Source organism: Echeneis naucrates, chromosome 17, assembly GCF_900963305.1.
Source record: "Echeneis naucrates chromosome 17, fEcheNa1.1, whole genome shotgun sequence".
Classification (NCBI taxonomy): domain Eukaryota; kingdom Metazoa; phylum Chordata; class Actinopteri; order Carangiformes; family Echeneidae; genus Echeneis; species Echeneis naucrates.
Genome location: NC_042527.1, coordinates 4097265 through 4121897, shown reverse-complemented (window position 1 = coordinate 4121897; position 24633 = coordinate 4097265). Strand labels below are relative to the sequence as shown.

General features: G+C 39.6%; 1 protein-coding gene across 2 annotated transcripts; it reads right to left on the bottom strand.

Annotated features, from left to right (window-relative positions):
• Positions 1-6571: 6571 nt before the first annotated feature.
• On the bottom strand, positions 6572-24589 carry LOC115057402 (E3 ubiquitin-protein ligase MARCH6-like). Of its 2 annotated transcripts, none has more exons than XM_029524501.1 (26): positions 24375-24589; positions 21837-21933; positions 21384-21457; positions 21126-21269; positions 20402-20474; positions 19971-20151; positions 19124-19364; positions 18602-18663; positions 18240-18272; positions 17938-17989; positions 17710-17768; positions 17526-17606; positions 16703-16771; positions 16506-16580; positions 16173-16307; positions 15971-16090; positions 15313-15413; positions 15034-15171; positions 14595-14790; positions 14427-14496; positions 14154-14335; positions 13908-14042; positions 12978-13067; positions 12652-12784; positions 10730-10865; positions 6572-9940 (listed from the first exon to the last, which is right to left on the bottom strand). In XM_029524501.1, the coding sequence occupies exons 1-26, from the start codon at positions 24391-24393 to the stop codon at positions 9856-9858; spliced, it is 2781 nt and encodes a 926-aa protein (XP_029380361.1). In that variant the 5' UTR covers positions 24394-24589; the 3' UTR covers positions 6572-9855. The 2 variants fall into 2 exon arrangements, with proteins under 2 accessions (XP_029380361.1, XP_029380362.1); XM_029524502.1 differs by having other exon boundaries at positions 21837-21936; positions 24375-24588.
• Between the last annotated feature and the right edge of the window lie 44 nt (positions 24590-24633).

Sequence of the window (24633 nt, the reverse complement as noted above, 5' to 3'; positions counted from 1 at the left end):
GTTGAAAAGTGTGGTTATTTACACATCCAGCACATACAGAGCAACACTAGCAATAATTCCTGGCTCTGGCTTTGCACTTGGATTCTCTTTGTTGTCTATGATCTTCCATTGGAAATATTTGGTTTTTAAACAGTTTACAACTCCACCATGTTTGGTAGCTAATGGCCAACCTTTCCTGACTGGAAAGGCTGAAATGCATTTTTACAGATATTCATGTGCCCCACAGAATGAATTCCACAGAATTTGATTGATTAAAAGACAATGAGGTGGATATTTGTGGTTTTTGAAGACATCTATCGTAGGAAGCATTTGATAAACTGTCATTAAATTGTTCATACAACACTTGTACATTTTCAACAATTTGTATCTAAATTTCAAGAAAGTTTTTACAAGAGACCTATTTAGAATTACAAATTTCAAAATTACTCTGGTGCTTTCACAATTTTAATCATTAGATTCTGATGATGTGGAAGACCTTCTATACAGGCAACATTCCCATGCATTCAAAAAAATGTTTAACAGTTTTGGATTCCTGTGACCAGCTCCTAAATCAGTGTGGTTTACTTCAACGTGACCTGTGCGTTAACCTGGGAATCTGTGTCAGACAGTTTGGAATTAATCCCAAGTGTTTTAGTTTTTTTTCTTATTGACTGCCTTGAAAAGAACAGAGCTCTCACTGAGCCAACTTTTCAAAAGAAGGAACACTAATCTCTAGCTGTTAAATCCTGCCTGAAACACATTACACCATTCAATGTAGTAAGTAGCAGTAAAAGAAATTATTTCATTTCTGAAAATTTTAATTCAAAGCAGTCAGCTGATTTTTGCCAGGGATATACAGTGAAGACTTTTACACTTGTTTTTATTCTGAAGTCTGGTTTTACAATAGAGAGAAAAAAGGAACAAAACTGTGACAAAGCACTAATCTGCTCAGAGCTCCTTAAGGAGAGGCGCGTCACAGGCACTTACTTCACGATTTGATTCCAATGAAAAGGTTAATCTCATTGTGCTTGTGAAAAATGAACCACATGTTGGAAAAATCTGATTTAGCTTGACGGCAGAAATCTTGCTTCAGCTGCATATGCTCTTCATCTGTACTTGGCTCCCAAAACTGTTAAGACTGTGCATTAGCAGAAAGAGTAATTGGATTCAGCCAAAATAAGCCCACATCCTGTTTCCTAGAGTTAAGCTCTCAAATCAGAGCTGGGCTGAATTATGAAGATAAATTAGACTTTGTATCTTTTTTATTTTTATTTTTTTTAATATAATAGATTTTGGGAAAAAAAAAACAACAACTAAAAACAACTCAAAAGCAACAACAAGAAGCTGTATATTACCAAGAACAGGTGAATGTCACTATATTGAATCTGTTCAGCTCTCAAGCGCTTTCAACTCATGGCCCAACACATAACAATGCATATGCATTGAGCATTCAGGACTTCACTGAAAGCATGGGAAGCTCCACACTGATTACATATCTTTTTTTAAAGATACATAAAACACAGCATAGAGACTGTTGTTTTAATGTCAGGCTGTAAAACATATTTCTGCTCCAAAGTTGGATATTTTAAGTCTGTGAGCACTGACTCAATGTTGGAGAATCTGGAGGAACTGCTGGTTTTGGCACTCAGGCTACTGTTTGTGTGGAAACAACTGGTTTAGAGATTTTGACAGTGCTTAGTGTCAAAATTGTATCCGAAAAAACTGAGAAAAAATGGTAAAAACAAAATAAAAATAAAAAAATCACGCCTAGAAAGGTCCCATTTACAAGACTAATGCAAGTGTACTGTTGAAATTAAAAGTTCTTTTGTCACATGAATCTCCATGAAATGGCCAAATGAGATGCATCATTTGAGATATTATAAAGTCCTAAAATGTTCCCAACAAAATAATTGCAGCGCCCTTTAAAACCATAAGACAGAAGACAGACAGAGCAAACTACAGTTTTCTATCAGCACCAGCTTTGTCTTTAATACTTTCCACAGCCGTTCAGCCAATTATAATGGAGCAATCTGCTCACGGTGACATTTAGTTTTCTTTTATGCACCACACTGAGCAAAAGCGGGGTCAAGGTTAAAATTCCAGGACATCTCTAAGCAGCTTGATGTTCTTCACAGCCGCTAATATTAAGATTATTACAGCTCAAAGGGAGGCCACATTCAACAGATAGAGCAGCTTTCGGAAGAGAAACATAAAAATGCAGGAATAAGTTCAAATCAAATCAAATCAAATCAGATTTATTTGTATAGCGCCAAATCATAACAAAGTTACATCAAGGCACTTTACATATAGAGCAGGTCTAGACCAAACTCTTTATAAATTTATTTAAAGAGACCCAACAGATCCCCCGATGAGCAAGCACTTGGCAACAGTGGCAAGGAAAAACTTCCTTTAAGAGGCAGAAACCTCGAGCAGAACCAGTCAGGGGGGGCGGCCATCTCCCTCGACCGGTTGGGTTGAGAGAGAGAGAGAGAGAGAGAGAGAGAGAGAGAGAGAGACAGGCAGGATGATGTAAACTCAAGGCTCAAAGGAAAAACCTTTCGAGTGCCTCAAATCTACGCAGGGAAATTTTTAAAAAAGCGGTGTGGGGTGAAGTGTCACCATGAAGCCTCTGGTTTATAATTTGGCCTTTGCCATCTTGAGACAAGCAGAAACCATACACTATTTAGATGAGAGGAGCGAAGAGTGGATCTGACCTGCTCTGTACTTTATCCTGATTATCAGGCACATCCAGGTGGTGTATCACATAGTTGCAATGCATCCCCTGCTTTACTGTAACCCCCATAAATTAGACACATATCAAGTTGTTATTTCAAGTAATAAGATTATGATTTAAAGTGTTAAGGTTATTCACATAGTTACACTTATGTTACCACTGGTGGCACAGGACGTCCACTAATGAATCAAAAGTCAGAAAAAAAGAGGAAAAGTACAATGAACGCACTGGAAACACGAGTGCAGCTTTTCGTGAACCACGTGGAGTAAATGTTGTCATATTCTAATCAGTTTCATGTTGCTGTTGTCCAAAGAAGTGACTCCGTTCTGGAATATTACTGTGTTGCCAGAGCGTTAAGGAGGACCAAGAACTAATGTGTTTTGATGACTGTTCTCCGGTGAGTGTATTTTACTTTTGAGTGCTAGCTTAAAACCGTTAGCTCATTTTTGGTCATGAATGTGGATGGAAAATAAAACCAATCGGAGAAACGTGAGTTGTTTGTAAAATAACTCAGCACTGTTGAATTAATGTGAAATATGTTAAGTATTATTATTAGCAGGAACATTAGCCTTGTCAGTTTTATTTTCTGAAGGCATGTTTTATACTGTAGACATCTGGGAACGATATTGAATTGCTAAGATGCTGCCAATACTGATCCTACTCTATAGTCGTGGAAGGAAAAAACGTATTCAACTACCCGGGTACCGTACTGTAGGGTAGCCAGACGTCACGAAAAATTCGGGACAGTCCCGAAATTAAAGCAGCTGTCCCGAATCCTGCCCCAATTGTCTCAAAAATCACAAAAAACCACATTAGAGTCTGGAGTTATTTCCTGATAAAACGTTAAAAACTGATCATGGTGGTTGAGTCACCCTGCAGCTAGCGCCTTCCGGCTGCACATTGGCAGCAGCAGTTTGTATATGAATTATGGGTGTTGTAGTTTATAAATTGTGGACAGCAGTGGCGCAAATTCTCAAATAATTTTAATTCATTAATTCATCGTTATGGAGTCTGGTGTTCGAGGAGCCGAGCAGGCTGCAGGTACCGGGAGGAGAGGGGAGATAAATACAAATGGCTTACTGCAGCCTTACATGATACAAACAAGGCATTTTGCAAGTTTGTAGGAAAGAATTTGGAGTTTCACACAGAGGAGAGTCAGACGTCAAGTTGCGTGCGAGCAGCGAGCAATGTAAAATGAACAGCACATAGTGAAGGTCTCAACGCACTGGCACTCTTCCTTACCAGCTGTAACAATGTGATGTCAGACCTGGATTATATGGAAGAGTTGGATAACGTCGCCAACATGCGTGCCATCATTAACAAGCTTCCGTATAAGTTGAGAGAGAGGTGGAGGGGTGTCGCCTTTGACACCCAGGAGCAAACGGCAAGAAGACCCAAGTTCAAGGACCTTGTCAAGTTCATTAACATGCAGGCTAAGGTTGCACTGCACCCTTTGTTTGGAAATATAAAGGACAGCAACAAAGGACAAGCTAGATCTCCTGTGAGCCTCACAGCAGAGAAGAAGAGTTGACAGACAAGCTTTACTAAGTCTGCAACGCCTGTGAGTAACCAACCAGCTGTCATCACAGAGTTAAAGTCAAGCAAGAGGAGTCCTGCTGCTGATCCAGAGATCAAGCCACCATAAACGCTCTTGCAGCAGGAGAAATGGTTGATGTGATGCAGAAACTCATCGAGTACTATTCTTCGTGGATGCGCCTTAAGAAAGCAGTAGCATGGATCCTTAAGGTGAGGAACACATTGCTTTCCATGGTCAAGAAAAGAAAGGAGCAAAGAGAAGCCATTGCACTGTCTGAAACTGACAAAGATCAACAGGAACGGCAGTTGCACAAGTTCATGGCGAACTATAAGGCAAGTATCACAATGGATGATTTGAAAGAGGCTGAAGTGGAGATCATACACCACTGCTAGAGAAAAGGATTCCAAGAAAAAAATCACCTCCCTAAAAAAGGGTGAACCCGTCAAGAGGAGTAGCCACATATACAAGCTAAACCCGATTCTTCAAGACGGCATCCTTAGTTGGAGGAAAGCTTAACCGAGCAGCCATGCTGGAAGAATCCATACATCCCGTTATCTTGGCTAAGGACCTTCGAGTGTCACAGCTTATCCTTCAAGAGATCCACAACAACGTAGGTCACAGTGGACGCAACCATGTCCTATCCAAGCTACGTCTGAAATACTGGATTCCCAACATCAGTTCAACTATTAGAAGAGTCCTGTCAAGGTGCCTGGTGTGTCGACGGCTGCATGGTGCTGCTGGGCAGCAACAAATCGCAGACCTGCCACGAAATAGAATCTTACCTGACGAACTACCGTTCACTCGAACTGGTGTGGACTACTTCGGTCCTTTTGAGGCGAAGCGAGGAAGAGCTACTGTGAAGAGGTACGGTGTTGTCTTCACCTGCCTAGCCATTCGGGCCGTCCACTTAGAAGTGGCAGCTTCCCTTGACACAGACTCCTTCATTAATGCTCTTCGACGGTTCATTGCGCGAAGAGGTCAGGTTGTGGAGCTACGTTCGTACAACGGGACCAATTTTGTTGGGGTATAGCGTGAGCTCAAGAAGGCTATTCAAGAATGGAACACCTCCAAAATAGAGGAAACATTGCTTCAACGAGGCATTAAACGGATGTTTAACCCCTCAGCTGCCTCGCACCATGGAGGAGTATGGGAGCGTTTAATCAGATCCATCAGGAAAATCCTCAATGCCACCCTCAAGACACAGAATCTGGATGAGGAAAGCCTCCAAACATTCCTGTGTGAAGCAGAGGCCATTATTAATGGGCGACCCATTACCACGGCTTCCAGTGATCCCAATGACCTCGAGGCATTCAGCCCAAATCACCTGCTACTATTGAGGACCAAGCCGTCTCTACCTCCCGGACTTTTCCAGAAGGAAGACCTGTATGCACATCGAAGGTGGAGGCAGGTCCAATACATGGTGGACCTCTTTTGGAAATGTTGGGTGAGGGAATACCTGCCAGAGCTCCAGATGCGCCATAAGTGGTCTCAGGTGTCTTTTCTGTCTATAACAGGCTATGTAAGTTATGTTTAGTACTGGGGTACTGTAGCTTTAAGACTGCAGCCTCGCACGTTGACAGTGGTGGGGTCGTGACCTGTAATTAGTATTGAACCCCAGTCTAGCAGTGGAGACACACGGTTTTCTTACCATGCTTGTGTAACCTGCTTGTCATGCCTTGTACAGGTTAGAAAGAAGAAAGCCATACTTTGTGGATTACTGTGATTTGTGGAATAAAAGGTTTTTCATTTTTTCAACTTAACCTGGACGTTGAGTGGATTATTAACAACAGTGCATGGGCATGTGTAAAGCCAAAACTCCTGCTAGACAACAGTCTATATTTTAGGAATTGGTGTTTTGCTATTACTCCCTTAGTATTACATTATGGTCTCTTTTCCTCTGGTATGGGCTCATCAAAAAAAAAAAATAAATAATAATTACATAATTTTTAAGACTTGAGACTGAGAACATAAACTCAGTAGGCGGTTTACTGAGCTTATAAATCGAGCGAGAGGTAGGGCCATTGTCACAATCTCACCTCTTTTTAAAACCAGTGGAGTCTCCCCCTGATGGTCTATAGATAGGAGGGATTTGTTGGGTCTAATTAAATTTTAGGAAGAATTTAATCTAGACCTGATGGAACTTTTATGATTTGGTGCTATATGAATACATTTGATTTCATTTGAGTGGGGACACTCAAGCATTTACTTCACTTGGTCAACTTCTATAAACAGTCTGTAGCTGAACCACAGAACCATGTCAGAGTGCTTTGTATCAGTCACATCTTATTCAGAAGAAATCAGTCTAATCAACACATGGGGTTCAAGTACACACGTTTATTATATACTGTGAGTGTAAGTGGAGGTTTAATTATCCAATAATTCCCAAGAAAAAAAAATTGCAAAACTTAGAAAAGTCTGGAAAAAAAAAGAGATTGTAATGATGGATTCTTTTTTCCACCATTCCCCTTAAACGTCCCTTTACTGGCGTCACAACAGTAACGCTCCAGGTAAAAAATACACAGCCATGAGAAACATCAACATTCATTTGAAGAGCATATTTTTTTAAGAAACTGCAAATCAAATAATTCATTACAACAATTTATTATTGTTTCATATTACTGAACCAACAATTAATACACATTAAGTATACCTTTATGTTACAGTACATGCCACCACTTTTGCACATATAAAAATAGAAATCATTTGCTTCTACAAATTGAAATTCAAATTTTAAATGTCCAGCTTAGTCCAAGAAGATACTAAAAGGTCACTTTATAGCATCATATCAGTACAGGTTTATATATGATGTGTGCATCCCACATAGCAGCACTACAGCTGTTAGCACTAAAGTTTATGTAATTTACCACAAACCATACCAATAGAAAAGCAGTTTATATTTACCAAGCTCCAAATGAAAACACTTTCAACACAAATGCAGTGACAAAAAAAAAAACAAAAAAAAAAAAACAAACAAAAACACACGCTCAACTTGAGTTAAAAATCTGTTGTACAGTCACAATAAAGTATTGACATCTTTCAGTCTCAGTGAAAACAATAAAAGCCCACAAACGCAGAAATGTTGGCTGTGTTACAATAGATTCTGAAATGATTGCAAATAGTGCAGTAAAGTGCAGCACATTAAAACATTTTTATGAAAATGTCTTAATCCTTCCATTATTGTCTGAAAAAGTCTAAACAAAGAAAATGAAAGAAAACCAACTTAAAACAAATTAAAATCTCCCCCAGCTTCCCCCAGTTCAATAATTTTGAACTGAGACTGTTTCCTGGGCTACTCTGTTAGCAGATGCTAGCATTAGCATGTAGCAATTCTACTAAAATATAGCTTACACCACACCAGGTAAAGTACCTGCAGAATCCCACACATAACTAAAGAAGGGGTCTATTCTGTTGCTCATAAATTACATTTTTCATTTGAAAGTGGTGACACACACAAGCTGCTGCCATGCTATCAGCTTATCACAGCAGTAAAACAGCAAGAGCCACACTATCCCACAATGCACCTCACCTCTTTTCAATTACCACCCAGTCATAGTGGAGTTCCTTCTGCTACCCTGTGGCTTCTGATTCATAAACACCTGCCGATGCTAAATGTGGGAAAACTAAAAACAAAATGTTGAACTTAAAAAACAAAAAACAACTCAACTGTGGGCTACTCAAAGCATGGCAGTGTTTCAGGGTCCAACTACCAACTCACCTCCCAGTGAAGTCAGAGCACAGTCAGTGAGGGACCTAAGAAGAGCCATTACAGACATTCCATCGTCCTCAACTGACTGTCCAATGAGTACACACCAACGTCTCTCCACAATGTGTGTCCTACAGCGAAAAACATTAACTTCAAATCTTCACCCTAATTATCGCTAAACTTTGAACGTGAAAACCATGGTATCTGACAGATGGAAGTTTCTATGAAACATTTACACTTCATGTGAAACATGACCTTCTGACTGGTCCTACTGTGACTAACTCAGTGCTGTTAAACTACGTGAAAAGTAAAAAGCCTCCTTTAGAAGCAGAGGAGTGAATTCAACAATATAATCACATTAACAGGGAGAAGGGTCAAGTGAGGAACATGGACATTAGTTCGTCAGCTGTTAGTGGAAGATCTGACTAAAGATTGAAATGTTTCAGTTCATTATGGAATCTGAAAATAAACAAACTCAGTAGTCCGAAGTCTGCACAAGGTCTACAAGTAAATATACTTCAGCCTCTGCTAGTTTGATTTTGACCCCTTGTTTAAAACTTACTTTAATCAGCTAGAAGAAGTTTTGTTTTTTTCTAGGCAAACTGCCATTTCTATAATGTTCTTCAGTTGGCCAATAGCTGTCAAAATATATGGCATTAAAGATCCACCTTTTATTTATGTCTTTCAACGCAGCCTGAAGAAAAAAAAAAAAAAGATTTCTGACTTCATGAGTAGAAATGTAATGTGCATATGGTAACAGCTAATTTGTTTGTATTTGTTTTCCTGGAGGAAACTCTGCATTTTAGTCACAAGTCACTTTTTCAAATGAAAATCAGTGTTTGTTTTTTTTTGGCTGCTGTTTCAGAACTGCCAAAAGAGTGCAGACAGGTAAGAGTCTAAACAACTTATTAGCAGCACTACACGCCACTGATGACCAGACGGCTCACAATCATTTAAAGAAAAATCTTTAAAATAAATATTTCTTTAAAATAACCAGGTTGCACCAACATGTTCTTAATAGCCTCTTTTCCAATTCAGGTGAGCTAAGCTGAGGCCTTCCTTTGAGCTGTACCTCTCTCATGACTGTGGATTGTTTGACTGTTTTGAAAGCTCAGGAAGGAACTACACAGCCAGGGCTGTTTGACAATTTACAGGAGAACTTCTTCAAGAAATGACTAAAATGTCACTTTCTTCTTCTTTTTCTATATACTTAGTTCAAAGGAATCCTCAAAGGATTATCTAACAGCTCACTCCAGAAGTGTAACAAAAAAAAACAAAAGTCAACCCAAAAATCTAATGAAAACATAAAAAACTAAGAACGTTAAAAAATAAAATGAAATAGAACAAATAATGCTACATTATTTATCACTGACAATCTCAATACGATGAAGTGTGAAAGTAAAGACCAATCTACCTTGAGGACAGAATCATGAAGGCGTAAGTAAAATATCTGCGCCACACTTCGAATGTCCCCTTAAGAGACTCGCAGCATGACCTAAATAAGATTTCACCGCAAAGAATCGAAGGGAAGCACAATCTGAGGTAAAAGCTATGCTCAACTGACCTGACTTCTTAAACCTTTCCTATTTAAATGTGAGCTGCTTTGAAGGAAAACTCGTTTTCTGTCCTACTGGTAGACTTTAATGGTTGGCTAACAACCCTGTTTAGAAATTGAGCAGAGATGCTTTGTATTTGTTCCTCAAGAACTTTGTTTCGACCCTTTGTTTGTAAAAGACGTGGTTGAATAAAAGTAACCAAGATGCAGTCAAATGTTTGCAGACTGAATTTGAAGTTGAAAACCAAGCAGAGAGGGAATGAAAAGGTTTCACCACAGGTACTGATGTTATCTCCCAGTGCTGGGCAGAGTGAGTCAGGTCCACTGATTCTGCAGCAGTGTCACATCTAGGAGGAGGTGCTGTAGAAGGACGAGGACGTGCTCCTGCCTGTCTTGCGTTCATAATTCACAAGTCTCTGTCCAACTAAGTATCTGAAAGAGAATTAGCAAAGAAAGTTCTTCAGAAATGGTTCTCAAAGGTTCACATTTGCACAATACTATTTTTAATTCATTATGGCGAGTGTAGTTTTCTGTTTCATTATCAGAGACCGGAAGCTTTAATTTCTTGTCCCTGTTCCCTCACACATATCAACACTAGCCATTTTTTTGTTGCAAAAAAACTTGTGGTTTCTTGTGCTCTATGTTCATGTTTCATTCCTATTGTATTGGGTCAGATCTTAATGAAGTCCATCGCTGATGGAAACTAATTGTATCATAGATGTTGTTTGCTGTCTCTGAAAGTTGTTTTTAGGTTTAGGACACAAACTGGTCAACTTTGAGACATTATGTCCTACAGTTAACAGAAATATCGGTAATGTCTATGTCATGTAGTCGACATGAGAGGATCGACTGAAACCACTGACTTTGTCTATATGACCCACTAGTCCATAAATTCACAATCCACAGTATTGTGGTATGTCAGTAGCAATGCCCTTCAAACTGTTGTTGATCACTTAGTGAAATTCTGGTTGTCACAGAACAATATTCAGGCCTCTAGTTGTATTTGTTTGGTACAGAGAAAAAAAAAAAAAAAAAAAAAATCACAACAGAATTCTGAGAATATTTTTCAAGAAAATCTGTCTTTTCAAAATCAAAGCTGAATGATCATAAATTTCATCATCAGACTGAAATTCCCGCAAGAGTAACATGAAAAAACTTTTTGCTGGAGGTCATTTATAAGGTGCCACTAAACATGAAATTACTATTACTAAATTTACTGACTTGTCATTTTTGATGTGTTCGTATAAGCGTTTGAACTGTCGTATCTGGAAGGACAGAATGGCCAACAGTATGACCACCATCAGCAGGAACGGATAGATCCTCCTCTCCACCAGTGTCTGCATATCTGGCTGGACACCTACAGAGAGGGAGGACAAAATAGATAATCACTCAGACTCTTTTCTTGAGCAACATATGTGATGATGCGTCTTGAGGAAGTGATAGATGGGAGTTAAAGCAGGGAGGAAGATGACAGAACGCTAATACTGTTTATTTAACAGGATAGGATAGGATAGGATAGTGTCGAGTTGAGGGACCAGAGTAAATCAAGGACAAAAACAATCAGTTTGCTCAGTGTCTGAAATCCTCATTTCCACAGAGGCTGGAAGTTGTTTAAATGCATGTATTGTTCTAGTCAGCTTCACGAACAAAGTAGAATTGGTGCCTTGGGTAGGCTTTGCATAAAAATCACTGCTTAGAGGAGCCCTGGATCTAAATTAGTAAGCTGCGATGTTGCCTGATGATATCTAAGAGGGTCTGTTACCTCTGCCTGACTCTTCTCTGTTGCAGCGTCTAATTTAGTTGGTATGTAAAACAACATGAGAAGCACCAACTTCAGTTTCATTTCAGTTGTGCTTGTTGTGTAAAAATAAACCTTTAGGAGTTACTGATTGACAGCTAGTAATCCTTATTTCTTGAAATTGTATTTAAACGAATGAGATGCATTTATTGCAATGTGTCAAAAAGCTACATTCCTTTTTTTTTCGACAGGAGTTCAGGCCATCAATGTGTTTACAAAGAGAATAAGTCACAATATGCCCTTTGAGCTCAGGGCTGATTGGACATTGCGTAAAAGAAAAGTAGTAATAGTAGTAATAAGACTAAGTTTACACTGACGCCTTAATGCTCAATTAGGATTTCTTTCCACATCTGCTCTTTTATGTAGCTGTTGACATTATCTTTTAAATCCTGAACTCCAATGTGAACTGGTCATGGCCCCGATGTGACACACATGCACAGAAAAACAACAAGATGTCACTGGAAGCAATTAATTTTTATGTCATTTGCTGTCCCTCCACTTACTACTTTCATCCTTGCTGCCTACTGTGTTTTGAGTTTTTTTGTTTTGTTTTGTGACTCCCGCCTGCAAACAATTGGGATGATTGTCAATCTAGAGTGACTTTAAAGTCACACTGAATCTGTGTGTTGGCTGTGATGGACTGGTGACCTGTCCAGGGTGTACCCCACCCTCGCCCAGTGTGAGCTGGGATCGGCTCCAGCACCTACTGCGGCCCGGAAACGGATAAGCGGTAGAAGATGAATGAATGAATGTAACTTTCACATTGGGTCACATGGGGTAGACGGTCAGATTCAGGTCACTTTGGTCTGCTGTGTGAACATAGCCTATGAGTTAAATTTGATGTCGCTTTCCACCCCTGGAGACAGATACTGGTGGGTAAAGGATTGACATTCTTATCATTGAAGATCTGGTAATGATTACAGTGATTAGGTGGCAAAGGCAAAACTTCAAAATCCCTGCTTGTTAAACTAGTTAACAATGTATGAAGAATTAACAGTGGCTTTTGATAAAAGGATGTGTGCATTGTATGAATGGTTGCCAAGTCAAGCCAATCCTGTTTTAAGCTGTTTAACAGTCCACCGTGTCAGCATTAATACAAATGTCCAAAGAGTATTAAAATCCCAGAATGGGGACAGTAAAAACTGAGAGGTATTTTTCTTCATTAAGACTTCCCTTGACCCTCCTAATAGAGTCTGTGATGGATGAGAAAACTGGAAGAGTGAAGAGGACAAACGGGAAAAGGGAGGAGGTTCTTTTTCTTACGCTACTTTAAAAACAGATTTTTATGAGCGTATATTACCGTACCAGAAAATCTGTTCCTCACTCACTGCATCACGTAACTTACCAATAAGTGGTGTAACACCTTTAGAGATGGTATAGGGCACGCAGAGAGACAGCAGCAGGATGCAGATGACAGGTGCAGCCAGTCTTCGCAAGATGAAATAAAGGTCGATGTTTCGAATTCCATTAGCATAGACCTACAGCAGAGGGAAGATCAGTTTTATTCTACAGGCTTAATACAAGGTCAATTCTCAATCTTCTGTCCTTAATAATGAACTACTCCAACAAACTGGTGAGCTTCAGTACAAATTAATATCGTAAAATGCAATATTACAGACATTTTTACAGTGTTACAGTGATGCTACAAAGATGAAGAGATGTGTCACTGACCTGCTCAATGACGGTTTTGAGCCACCACTGAGGCCCCATCAGTGTGATGGCTGCAATAATCTTAGCATGGAGCACGCCAAGTGCCCAGTCCTGCCACACAGATAACAGTAGAGTCATAAACAAGGTCACAAACTCTCAGTGTTAGAATCAAGTTTCTGCAAAAGCCATTATTTTACAGAAGTCTGACATTCGTGTTTTTACAGATTACTTTTCGTTTATGCAAACACAATTCCTTCTCCAAAACTAATTTTTAGAAATATATAGAGCAAAAGATTGTTCTGTTGTTCTCATAAAGACAGTAATTGTAATGCAATACTCAGATGCTGACTCAGTGAGTATGTATTTGAGTGCCGCAAAAGGTCATATATCCAATCCCAGAGGAAAGACGTGTGCAACACAACAGTCTAATGGATCATCTACAACTTTGAAAATAATCACACACTATCAGCCAATTGTTTGGCTAATAGTGTGTATTGATCCAATACCACTGCGTTAAAAAGAAAAGTAACACCTGTACACTACCAACCTTGTATGAATGTAGTTGCTGGTGTATTAGTCAGTTAAATAACCATCTATATTTACCTAATAAATCAAGCATGTTGGTGAACTAATCCTGCTCTTTTGTATATTGTGTCTACAAAAGCTTTAACAGAGATGATTTTGATATGGATAACTGTGCCTCTGTTTGAAATTAAGCTGTTGACATGGTTTTCTTTCTGCTGGTGGGCAGTGTTTTGCCAAAAGGCTGACATTTGCTAACATTATACTAAATCAGCTCTTCCACAGGGCAATTTCCTGTGCAGGTTGCAGCTTTAAAGTAACACATACAAATTAATTTCAAGTAAACAGTGTAACAGAAAGAGCAAATTACAAATTGCATATTGTACTGCTACATGGACTCGCGTCCAGATTTTGCCCATCCCATCTTACCTGCCAAGGATAAAACAGCGGTGTCTGGTCCAGTGGGACTCTGAGAGGAGCAACGATGACCAGCTCAAACAGCAGACCCAACAGTAGAGGGATCATCCCCGCTAACAGGACGGCCACCACAATGGTCTTTAGGATCTGTTTCCAACAAGATACATGCACATGCACAAAAATACATCAACGCCACATATAACAACAGGAATTTTTTTTTCACCACTGACTGGACAACCTCAGAGTCTTTGGCATTACCATGAGCGTCCACTCATGCACTTTGAGCATGATGACATTCCGACCCTGTGGCATCCAGGACAGCAGCACTGTGGCAGCTCGAATGAAAAGCCAGCAGATGTATAGACCACTAGCTGCTGTGTACAGCTCATGAACCATGGCACTGCCCATCCAGAAAGACATCAGCCAGCGACCCACACACACTGGGAAAAGAGGAAGACGAGGATGGATAACAATGGAAATGCGAGCAGAGAAGCAGTAAAATGCAGAAGCCTGCTTGTGACCATAGCTTACCTGGTAGTGTCAAGCAGATAAGACTGGCCAGTAACAACGTCACACACATGAAGGCAATCAACAGAATGATCTAAACAAACAAAGACACATGCATAGAATCAACTGTAAAGGAAATATGAAACATACCACAGATGACATGATACAAGGAAGCATAATGACATCAATAACCTTGAGCGGAAAGTTGACAGGCCGGTGGTATGGCTGGAAACCCACTGGGCCGCCCTGCTGCAGAATAGCTTGATGGGCAGCATGAAGCCCCTCCCCAAGGCCGGGAATCCGATTATTGTTATGGCGACCAGGAGGATTGTTGTTTGGTTGGTTTTCATCATCTTCATGCTCCCCAAGCAGGTATGAGTGAAGGTCACTGTGGGACAGTTTGTAATTATGTTGCTGCACATTTATCGTAACAAGGACATCTGATGATAATTGGGGTTTTGTCATTTAAAACAATGCTACTTCTTCTGTGGCCCACCCCCTTTTTTTAACCAATTAAGATAAATGACAATCGTCTTAAGAAGAAACACAGCTAATGTGTTACTTTTTACAACTTTTACAAATTTTACATTTAAGTGTGTGTATTGTATGCCTGTGTGACTCTTAAGCTTACAGCATGTATCCCGCTGTGAATGTCCAGGCGTGGACAAGCCGTTTGAGCCACTGGCGAGTGTGACCCTGCTCCAACAACGCTGGCAGAACAACCTGAAGCAACAGCAGCTCCAAGGAAAGCTCACTAACAGGAGCATCACTGCAGTGACAGAAAATCACAAATTCAATATATAATACACTGTCTGCAAAGATCAATGAAGGTTGCTCACTTTCTCTATGAAGAGATTGCAGACTACAGTGACTTTAACACGATCTAAAACAATTACGCATTGTCATATACCTGTAAAGCATGACGTTGTAGGGGAGGAAGGTTGGGTAGAGCAATTTAATTATTCTGATTGGAAGCCAAAGCATGAGCAAAACTATGGAACCAAACACCACCTGAAAATACACACACAGACACGTGCAATTTTGTTTGACAAGAATTCAATTTATATTTTATTTGACCATAGAAATGTGGGAATTCAGTCTTTAAAGAGGGATTTTTTGGCCAGCAGGTTCAATAAAATGTCATCATAGTGGACTCTGTGGGTATCCAAAAACTGGAAGGGGACATAGTTAAATTGCCTCCATCGTTTTGGGATCAAGGGTGAAGATGGATATTTCAAATGAAAAGAGAAGAATCTGCTGGGCGGGATATCATTAGAAATAAACCAGAAAGGATTGTCTGTCACTTTTGGAATAGGGATTTTAAGATCACTTACTTTTTCACACCGTTAAATAAAGGACAGTGATTTATTGATTATTATGGGTGAACTGACCCTTTCAAAGACAAAGACAAAGACAAAATAATGCTTCTGCAGATCAAAATTCATGGATCCATTGTGTTTAATTTTTCATTTGAATTAACTATTTGAACATTTTGGGTGATATTTTTAAATAAACAAATCTATAATTTCAGTTTCTTGGCAAAAAGAAGAAAAGGAACTTTGACTGACCACAGAGAGTATAAACCTCCGAAGATGTCTGTAGATGGGCAGATGGATCATCTCTTGGACTGGGTTGAAGTCTGGATCATTCAGGTTCCTCAGGAACCACAGAACCCCTGGCCGAAGCACCTGTACACACATTGAGAGTGTTATGAATGTTTTGTGAGTTGAAAGTGTGAGATTTTGACTGACCTAAGGCTCATTACATCACCTCTCTGAGCAGGAGGATAAAAGAGGCAAAGTAAAAGACGTAAACCATGCCGACCAGCCAGTGGAGGAACATAGTGGTACCGGGGGCGGAGTCAAAGCTCTGCTCCCTGTCTTTCAGAGTGGCATCAAACATCTCCTACAATGAGCAAAGGGACAGGCTTTATCTCTTGTTTTTCCCCATTCTAATGACAAGATCAGAGTTTTCACGATCTGGTATGAAGGAGCTCTTTCCTTCAAACTGAATGCTCATCAAATCTGTGTGCACATTATTCTATCTGTTTGGTTAGATTATGTAAACAGGATTAAGTGAGTAAACGCTTCATAATAGTCTTACCAGTGAGCAAATGTCAAGCCAGCAACCACAAATGAGTGGGAACAGACCTATCTCCATGACAACCAGCAAGGATACCTGCGACAAAAATATAAAATCCATTTAGTTTCCATTTTCATAATATTTTTCCGTAAACATCATTTTCATAATTACCATTTAAGCTGAGTGCTGATAGTTGAAAGAGAGAAAAACTAATTTACCTTGACAACAATGTAGCAGACACCCAGGAGCCGCCTGGACCGCTGGAACTTGACAAATGATGCCAATGCCTAACAGATGCACAGTTAAGGACCGACACCAAATATGAGATCCATAAAATCTAATTAGTATTTTAGCATTTCCTAATTCCACGGAACAAACAGTGACTGCTTAACTGTCGTGCAGACTGGTAAATTGGATGCGTATCTCATCCATAGGTGGATTCTCTTATCAGTGTCTGAGCCTCCATGTGAGATGCTTTGATTGGCATTTTTGTGTTTCGGATAGTTATTTGAAGGTTGCAGTTCACCACTTCATTCTGAAGTGCAGTGCAGCTGCTCTGTTTCTGGTGCACCAACATCATGCTGCGTGGATGACAAGTGTGTCTTCAGTCGGGCTGCATGGCATGCAAAACAAATTCATCTTACTTTGGCAGATTACAATTGTGATATCAGAATATTTATTTTCGGATTCATTTCCACTGACAAAATATAAAAATGAAAATGTAACCTTTCTTGGGTTTTCTACCAAACACAGATGATCCTTTACATCTGAAGAGTTGGGCATCCCTCACAGTACATCACACTTATATTTTGATTAATTGTACAGTCGTCAAGGTGATGTTAAATTAATGTCAACTGGAGATGGACCTGATAAATTCATCCATCTACAGTAAAATAATTTGACCTTCGTGATTTGTTGATTGTTGCCAACAACTATTATTTGTTCATTAGTCTTGATGTCTTTTTTACCTAGTAAGCCACTGGGTGTCATAGATATGTTGGGTAATTTCATGCACTGTAGTTTGACCAGTGTGGAGGATACATGGCAGACCATAAGTGCTCCAGCCAGGAGAATGTACCCCAGTATGGTGGTGATGAGGCCATCAAAGTGTGAAGCTTTGATCTGAAACCAAATAATAATATCAAATAATGCCATTACTGCGTGGCTAACCCAAATGTGGGAATACTGTGAGTGAGTGTGCCCTAATGCATTGCTATGCACTTACATAGTCTTCAAAGCCCAGTCCAACCACTGAGAAATGACCAATATGATATGGACAAAACGCTAAAGGGAAATATAGAGGTTAAGGTAGAATTAATAGTGTTATAACACAAACTTCTCCTTCCCTTTCTGAACTACTATAAGATAAATTAAAATAGGCTAAACTTAATGTCTTATTATAAACAAAACAATTCTCAAACCTAATTTGTGTGCTACTGCAGGTTTAACTTACCAAAGACAAGGATGAAGAGTGTGTTGAGAGACACCACCCAGAAGACATGTTCCTAGAGGAGAGAGAGAGAGACACAGACAGACAGACAGACACAAACACACAGAGTGAGAGACATCATGTTTAAGTGGGAAGCTATAGCAGGCTTGTAAAACTTTGTAGTTGTTTTTGTATAAGCCCTCGTTTTTATCTATCTCTGTCTCTGAGTAAGGGATGAAAAGTCAGCACGTCCTGTGGAGGTTGAGGATTGGACCAGAATACCATGCACTCCAAACTATATAAGAGCAAAAAGAGTGTGCACTTACCAAAAAAACTAGGGACCCATCCAGCCCCAACATCTGAGACAAAAAGAGAACCGTGTCAATAATCTCTTATGAATATAACTAAACAAGTACTACTGGTTTTACTATAACAGCAGTTCCTGTACAATTTCAACATCTAATAACATGACGAAGACGAAATATTTGATTGCATTCCCGATCAGAAACAAGTAACAACTAAAGATACTGCTTAAATCAACTACAGTAAGATGGATATTCTTGTTATACAAAGTTATAGCCTAAATTCATCTGCCAATTGGCTAAGACTCATTTAGCTCATGTCTAAAGGAGTACATACTGTAATTGCATCACACTCCTTAATGAAACAGATAGATATCGATTCCCACCCTTTCCCAGGTCAGTTCCTCTGCTGCGCGGTCCCACTCCAGGGCATTCCAGTTCAAATCTTCTGCGAAGGAGAGTTTGAACTATTAAGCGACATGTTTGGTGTCATGCAGATTACTGTTCCTTGCTGAGGTTTAAATTCTCACTGTCCATTACAGGAGGATTGAAACACAGGTCTATAAAAAGCAGTATAAATACTGCTTTAAACAGCAAACTGAGATTTTCACTTCATTGTTTAAGCGTCATACACATGCCACTAACTTTCTGTTCCATGTGATTTTGTGCTTGAGTCATACCAAGCACCAAGTTCATAGGACAGAAAATTCAAAGACGTCTATACAATTCCATCAGTCGGTCATAGACTAAATCACTATGGAGTGACCTCATTTGATGAGACTTATCTGAGGCACTTATCGAAATGAAAATCTTCAAGATTGCCGCTTCAGGAATGATACGGAAAAAGCCTAAAAACCAAAATTTTTGTGTCGTGTAGTAAAGTTCTGTGGTTTGCTCCTCATGCTGACCCTGTCCTCCATTATTGGCATCAGCAGCATCTTCTTCCCTGCCTTCCACATCCTCCTCATCCTCATCTTCCTCCCCATCCTCATCCTCATCGTCGTCGTCATCAACTTCGGCCTCATCCCCTCGGTTGCCAGGTTCACGTGCATTGGCAGGAGCAAGGCCATCTGCATCAGGGTCATCAGGCTGCTGGGCTGCTGCAGCATCTGCAGCATTCCTACCATTGGCAGCGTTATCTCCTGGCACCTACAGAGACATCACAAGCGGTGTTTTGGTCCCCTGTTCTCCTACAGATGAGGCTGCACTGTTAAACTAGCTGTAATGTGATGATACAATAGCCCTATTTCAAATAAACCTAATGAGTGGGTGATCATGCTAAAGAAAAAAAAAAAAAGACTTAAGTTAATTTAAGGAGCAGCTTGATGATGCAGCACTGTCACCTCTCTGCAAGAAGTATCTGGACCCTGGGTCTTTCTATGTGGCGTTGGCATGTTCTCCCTCTGTCTGTGTGGGTTACTTTTGGATAATCCAGTTTCCTCCCACATTCCGATATGCACAGTAACCTTCTTTGTGACTCTGTGAATGTCTCTTTATGTCCTGTGATTGACTGCCAACCTGTCTGGGATGGGTCTCACCCTTGTCTAACATCATCAGAGATTCACTACAGTTGCTTCCTTTAACCCTGCATGGCTTGACATGAGTATAATAATGGATAAATCAATTTAATGCTACACTCAATTAGCTCATCTTCTTACAGACATGAACCTGTGGAGATGCCAGAGTGCACCAGTGGCAGAACTAATGTAGGATATGGTATGTTGTATGTGCTGCTTCCACATAAAGTGAGCTGACCTCATTGGCTGGTGCAGGGCCGTTGGGTTGGTTGGGAACCAAAGGGGGATGATTCTGCTCTAACCACTGAGGGGCACCACCATGGACAATCTGCTCCCGGAGCCACACCAGGCTGATGAACGCACATAGCGTACACATGACCACAAAGCAACCCTGAAGACAGTCTGCAAGCAGGTTTTGTCTGCAGGACCAGAGGACAAAACATGAACTTAATAAGCTTTTGTAATAATTTCAAGCAACTCTGGTTGAAGAGAAAGGAGGGGGGATTACATATAGCTGGAAGGAGCTATTTTGAACAGGCTATAATCATTAATAGGACATTACCCATGTTCATGGAGTTTTTTTACACACCAGATAATAAGACTAAGAGAATAAATGGCCAGCTATAAACAGAACAGTCAAAGAGAAAGAGAAAACCCAGATAAACTTACGTTGAAAGCATATCTAACGGCAGGGTAAGGAGAGAGCTCACAGAGCCAGTAAATAAACATTTGTAGATACGGCCTGTGGGGAAACGAACAAACAAAATGTGAACAACAAAACAAAGTCAACAATGGGAGAATCTATTCTCTCAACAAAAAAACAGGTGTGAAGGTAAGCTACATTCCAAATTCATAACTTTCATCTCAGTGCTATTATGCACTATCTTGAATTGAATGCGCAAGTGAATAAATTATCTCAGAGCCTGTGTTGGTATACTTCAATTCTTTTGACTGGAAGATGTTTTTGTGACAAATCAAACTGGCACTATACAGGTAAACTGAAAAGTCTGCTTCAGGTTTTGGTGAACTGCTGAATGCTGCAACACTGCATGCCATTACTGTCAGAAATGTTGGGGAGAGATATTCTTTGCCTGTTGGCACAATGAAGGTTTAGCTCCACTTGATTAAACATGGTCATTTGTTGCTGGAAATATGGAAGGCAATTTGTTTTTGCACACTGAGTTTAATGGTTGCATTTACCTGATACACAAAGCTAAACCTTTCAGATCCCTTAAAAATGTAAAATATAGCTTAAAATTAATTTCTTCTTTAGTTTCTCCCTAAACTACATGGAGAGATGGAGAATAAATAAGACACGTGACAACAACATGAGAACTGCTGATTAATTACATTTTCGTTTGCTTTGTTTTTACAATGGAATGATGGCACTTACATGCTGTGAGAGGCACCACGCCAAGCCAGGCAAAGGCCACCAATGTATAGTGGAACCAGTATCTAATGGCTGTTCCAATACTGGTGACCAGCCCTGCAAAGATATCCTGAACAGGCAAGCGAGACGGCATGTCTGGAGAGTAGACTGAAAAATGAAGAAAGTTGGAGTGAGAGGAAGCGATGCTCATAGTTATTCATTAATAACAAATTAACATATTCTTAATATACTGGAACTAACTTAGTGAAAAAAGCAACTTACTTGGTGTAAATGCAAACCTGTGTTTGCATAATTCACAGTATTCTTTTCTGCTGTGTTTCAACCACTGCAGTAGGCTGTGAAAACGACACAACTTGTTTTTTACCCCATAGAAACTATACATCACAATCACATTGTCCGTGAAACATGCTTTTTGACCCTCACATTACTTTTCATGATTCTTCACAATATAACAATATAACATATATGAATGTTCCCTGGCCCAAAATTATTCTGTTCCAGTTTTTGTGTAACTGTTAATATAGTCTGGGGGGAATTACTTTAACTATAATCTGTTAAATTCGTTACTGAATGCCTGAAAATAATTTTTAGGTGGTAAAACATAGTTCAGCAACTTTGAAAGCAAACACATTTCATAATCACAGAGTTAAAATATTAAAGGGCGAGGCAACAGAAAATAATTTTCTATTTTTTAAAATAGCTTCTTGGACATACCATTCTTGATGGATAAATTTGATGCTGCCTGTGCAGACACAGGGGTGGTAGAGCGGCTTGTCCAGCGTCCCTTCCGACCGACAGACCCTGCAGATGTCTGCTGTACCGCACACACAATTACATTACTTAGCAAAGCACAAGTTTACATTTTTCACCATCAGTCTGCTGTCTAACAATTCAGGAATATGTAACCGCCTCTGGAGCAGAAGCAGACACAGCTTTGAGTCTTTGTGGATAAATCTACAAGCTTTGCACACCTGTATTTGGGCAGCTTATCCCTTTTTTCCAGGCAGATCCTTTCAAGTGCTGTCAGATTGGATGGAAAGTTTCTGAACCCCCATGTTCAGGTCCCTCCACAGACGTTCTGAGGGTTTAATTCTGAGGTTTGGTTGGGACACTCAATAAGAGTGAGAGACTTAACCTGAGGCCACGCCAGTGTTATCTTGGCTCAGTGCTTTGGGTTACAGTTTGCAGAAACATGAACTAGTCCCCATACTTGCATCGCATGCACCCTTGTTCAGGTTGTCTTCAAAGGCCTCTCTGTAATTAGCTGCATTAATCACTCTCTCTGTCTTATCATACCAGTCTCCCTGTTTCTGCTGCTAAGAAGTATCCACATATCATGATGATGCCAACAACATGCTGTTCATTGTTCTGTGCACAGGTTCATATTCCTAATTCTATCAAAGTCCATTAAATGCTGGTTGGAAACCTCCAGCTTCTGTCTAGTCACTCTGCCATAAAGCTTATCATTCTAAACCTTAAAGGTTATCATTCTAACAGGTTGTCCCATCTCTATAAAAGATGCCCCCAACTAACTCTTGCCAAGCCATTCAGTGGCAGACAGCCAACTCCAGGCAGGGTCCTGGTAGTCCCAAGAATCCTCCATTTCACAATAAATGAGGCCTCACTCTGGCCTAACATTCGTCATAATTCTATCACAAAGGTCTACATTGAGCCCCCTAGACTTCATGACTTGTTTTTTGTCCCAATATTGTGGGACCTGGCAAATACGCGTATATGCCTTGCTATGTGCTATTAGTTCAATAAGACAAACAAACACCGGTCAAGTCGCAAATTGAAGGTTCAGGTTTTGGGTTTTCCAAAATCACACTTAAAATATGTTTTCACTTTGTCAAAAAAAAAAACAACTATATATATATATATATATATATATATATATATATATATATATATATATATAAAAATTAAAATATTTAATTAATAATTAAACAAATAATAATTAATAAAAATAAAAAAATATAAAAAATATAAATATAAATATAAAAAAAATATTAAAAAAAATAATAATAAATAAATAATTAAATAGTTATTAATTATTATTATTAATTAATAATTAAAATATTTTATATTTAAAAAATATATATATATATATATATATTTTTTTTTTTTTTTTTCCTAGGGATGCTCAAAATGCTAATTTTATTCATTTAAAACCAAACCCTGGGAGTAGAATATGCAATTCAAGTCGAGCACACTTTCTCAAACCGCTGTGCTTATTTTTACCAAGCATATTGTATTTGTGTCATCACTGGGTCTTGGATTTACTTGGATCCGTGCCAATGACACAATCTGAATGTAAAATGGAAATTTGACAAAAAAAAAGGAGGGAACTACATGCAAGCTTCGCACAGCAGATGAACAGTTTCAAGACTTCAAAGTGCGACACATTTTATTTGGCAGTATTAATCTCCACGGTGAGTTGAACAACTCATATTCTGCCTCCACTGCAAACCATAATCCTTGGATTACCTGTCACTGGATGACCAAAATGACTATAATTAGATCAGGATAGAAAGAAATAGAACCAGTATTTATATCAGGCTGACTTCATAAACAAACATTTAGTTTGTATTTCAGCCCCCCAATACTGATCGTCTCTCCCTGCCGCTACATAAACAGATACAGTGTTAGGACAGTTGGTTAACGCCAAACTTTACATTACCGACACCCAAAATAATATCAATAACAAAACGAGAAGTCTACTAGAAAAAACGTGTGATTGTCGTTATATTTATTTTGTTTGACAGTACTTACTCCGGCCAGCTAATGGGACTGACCAACCAAACATTAGCTCCTTCTCGCTCCCTAAGTAACGTTGTGATAACGGGAACAGGAAACTTATTAACCTGCTAGCGTGCAACTAGATGATTAGCTTTGTTACATCTGCTCCTAACGGGACATGGTTGTCTTTAGGGACTCAAACCACTATACCAAGTGGTGGTGGGTGTAACGCGGAAGTTTGATAGACCATTTAACCCCACTTTGTTCGTTTTATTGACGACGGCAGATAGCTGAAGGGCATATGCTAACGTTTGTTAGCAAGCTAACGCTAATTGGCTAACGGTCTCTTTAATTCTGGTGGATCTTAACCAGATATTTCATAAAATGGGAGAATCTGTTCCATTCGATAACAGCGGGTATTTCTTACTTCACACCGGACAGAGACACCGTTGGTACAAGCAGTTTAGTTGTGAGTGCCAACAATTATGGTAATCTGGTTTCAATATTAGCTACCTTCCTCTGCGGTGTCCATCTTGACTGGCTGCTCCGCTGTGGTCGGGATAGTCGGTCAGTCAGTCACAATCAAAACACCGCCAGCTATCTACACGTAGACATTTGAACTGTGACTGCTTGGTCCAAGGTCTGTTTAGCGTTGGCGTGAGAATTGCCTTCCGAAATAATAAAAAATGTAAATAAAAACACTTTCAAGTAATCCTGAAGCACCAAGCGGTCAGGACGTTATCAGTCAGCACGTGATTGTGCGACAGTTTCG

Bases quoted from the DNA above. Each gene is read 5' to 3' on its own strand.
- LOC115057402 (XM_029524502.1), bottom strand. The intron at 20,152-20,401 runs GTAAGTTTATCT...CTGGTCCTGCAG, and splicing joins CCGTTAGATATGCTTTCAAC to ACAAAACCTGCTTGCAGACT. The intron at 18,273-18,601 runs GTGGGAATCGAT...TTTTTGTCTCAG, and splicing joins AGGAACTGACCTGGGAAAGG to ATGTTGGGGCTGGATGGGTC.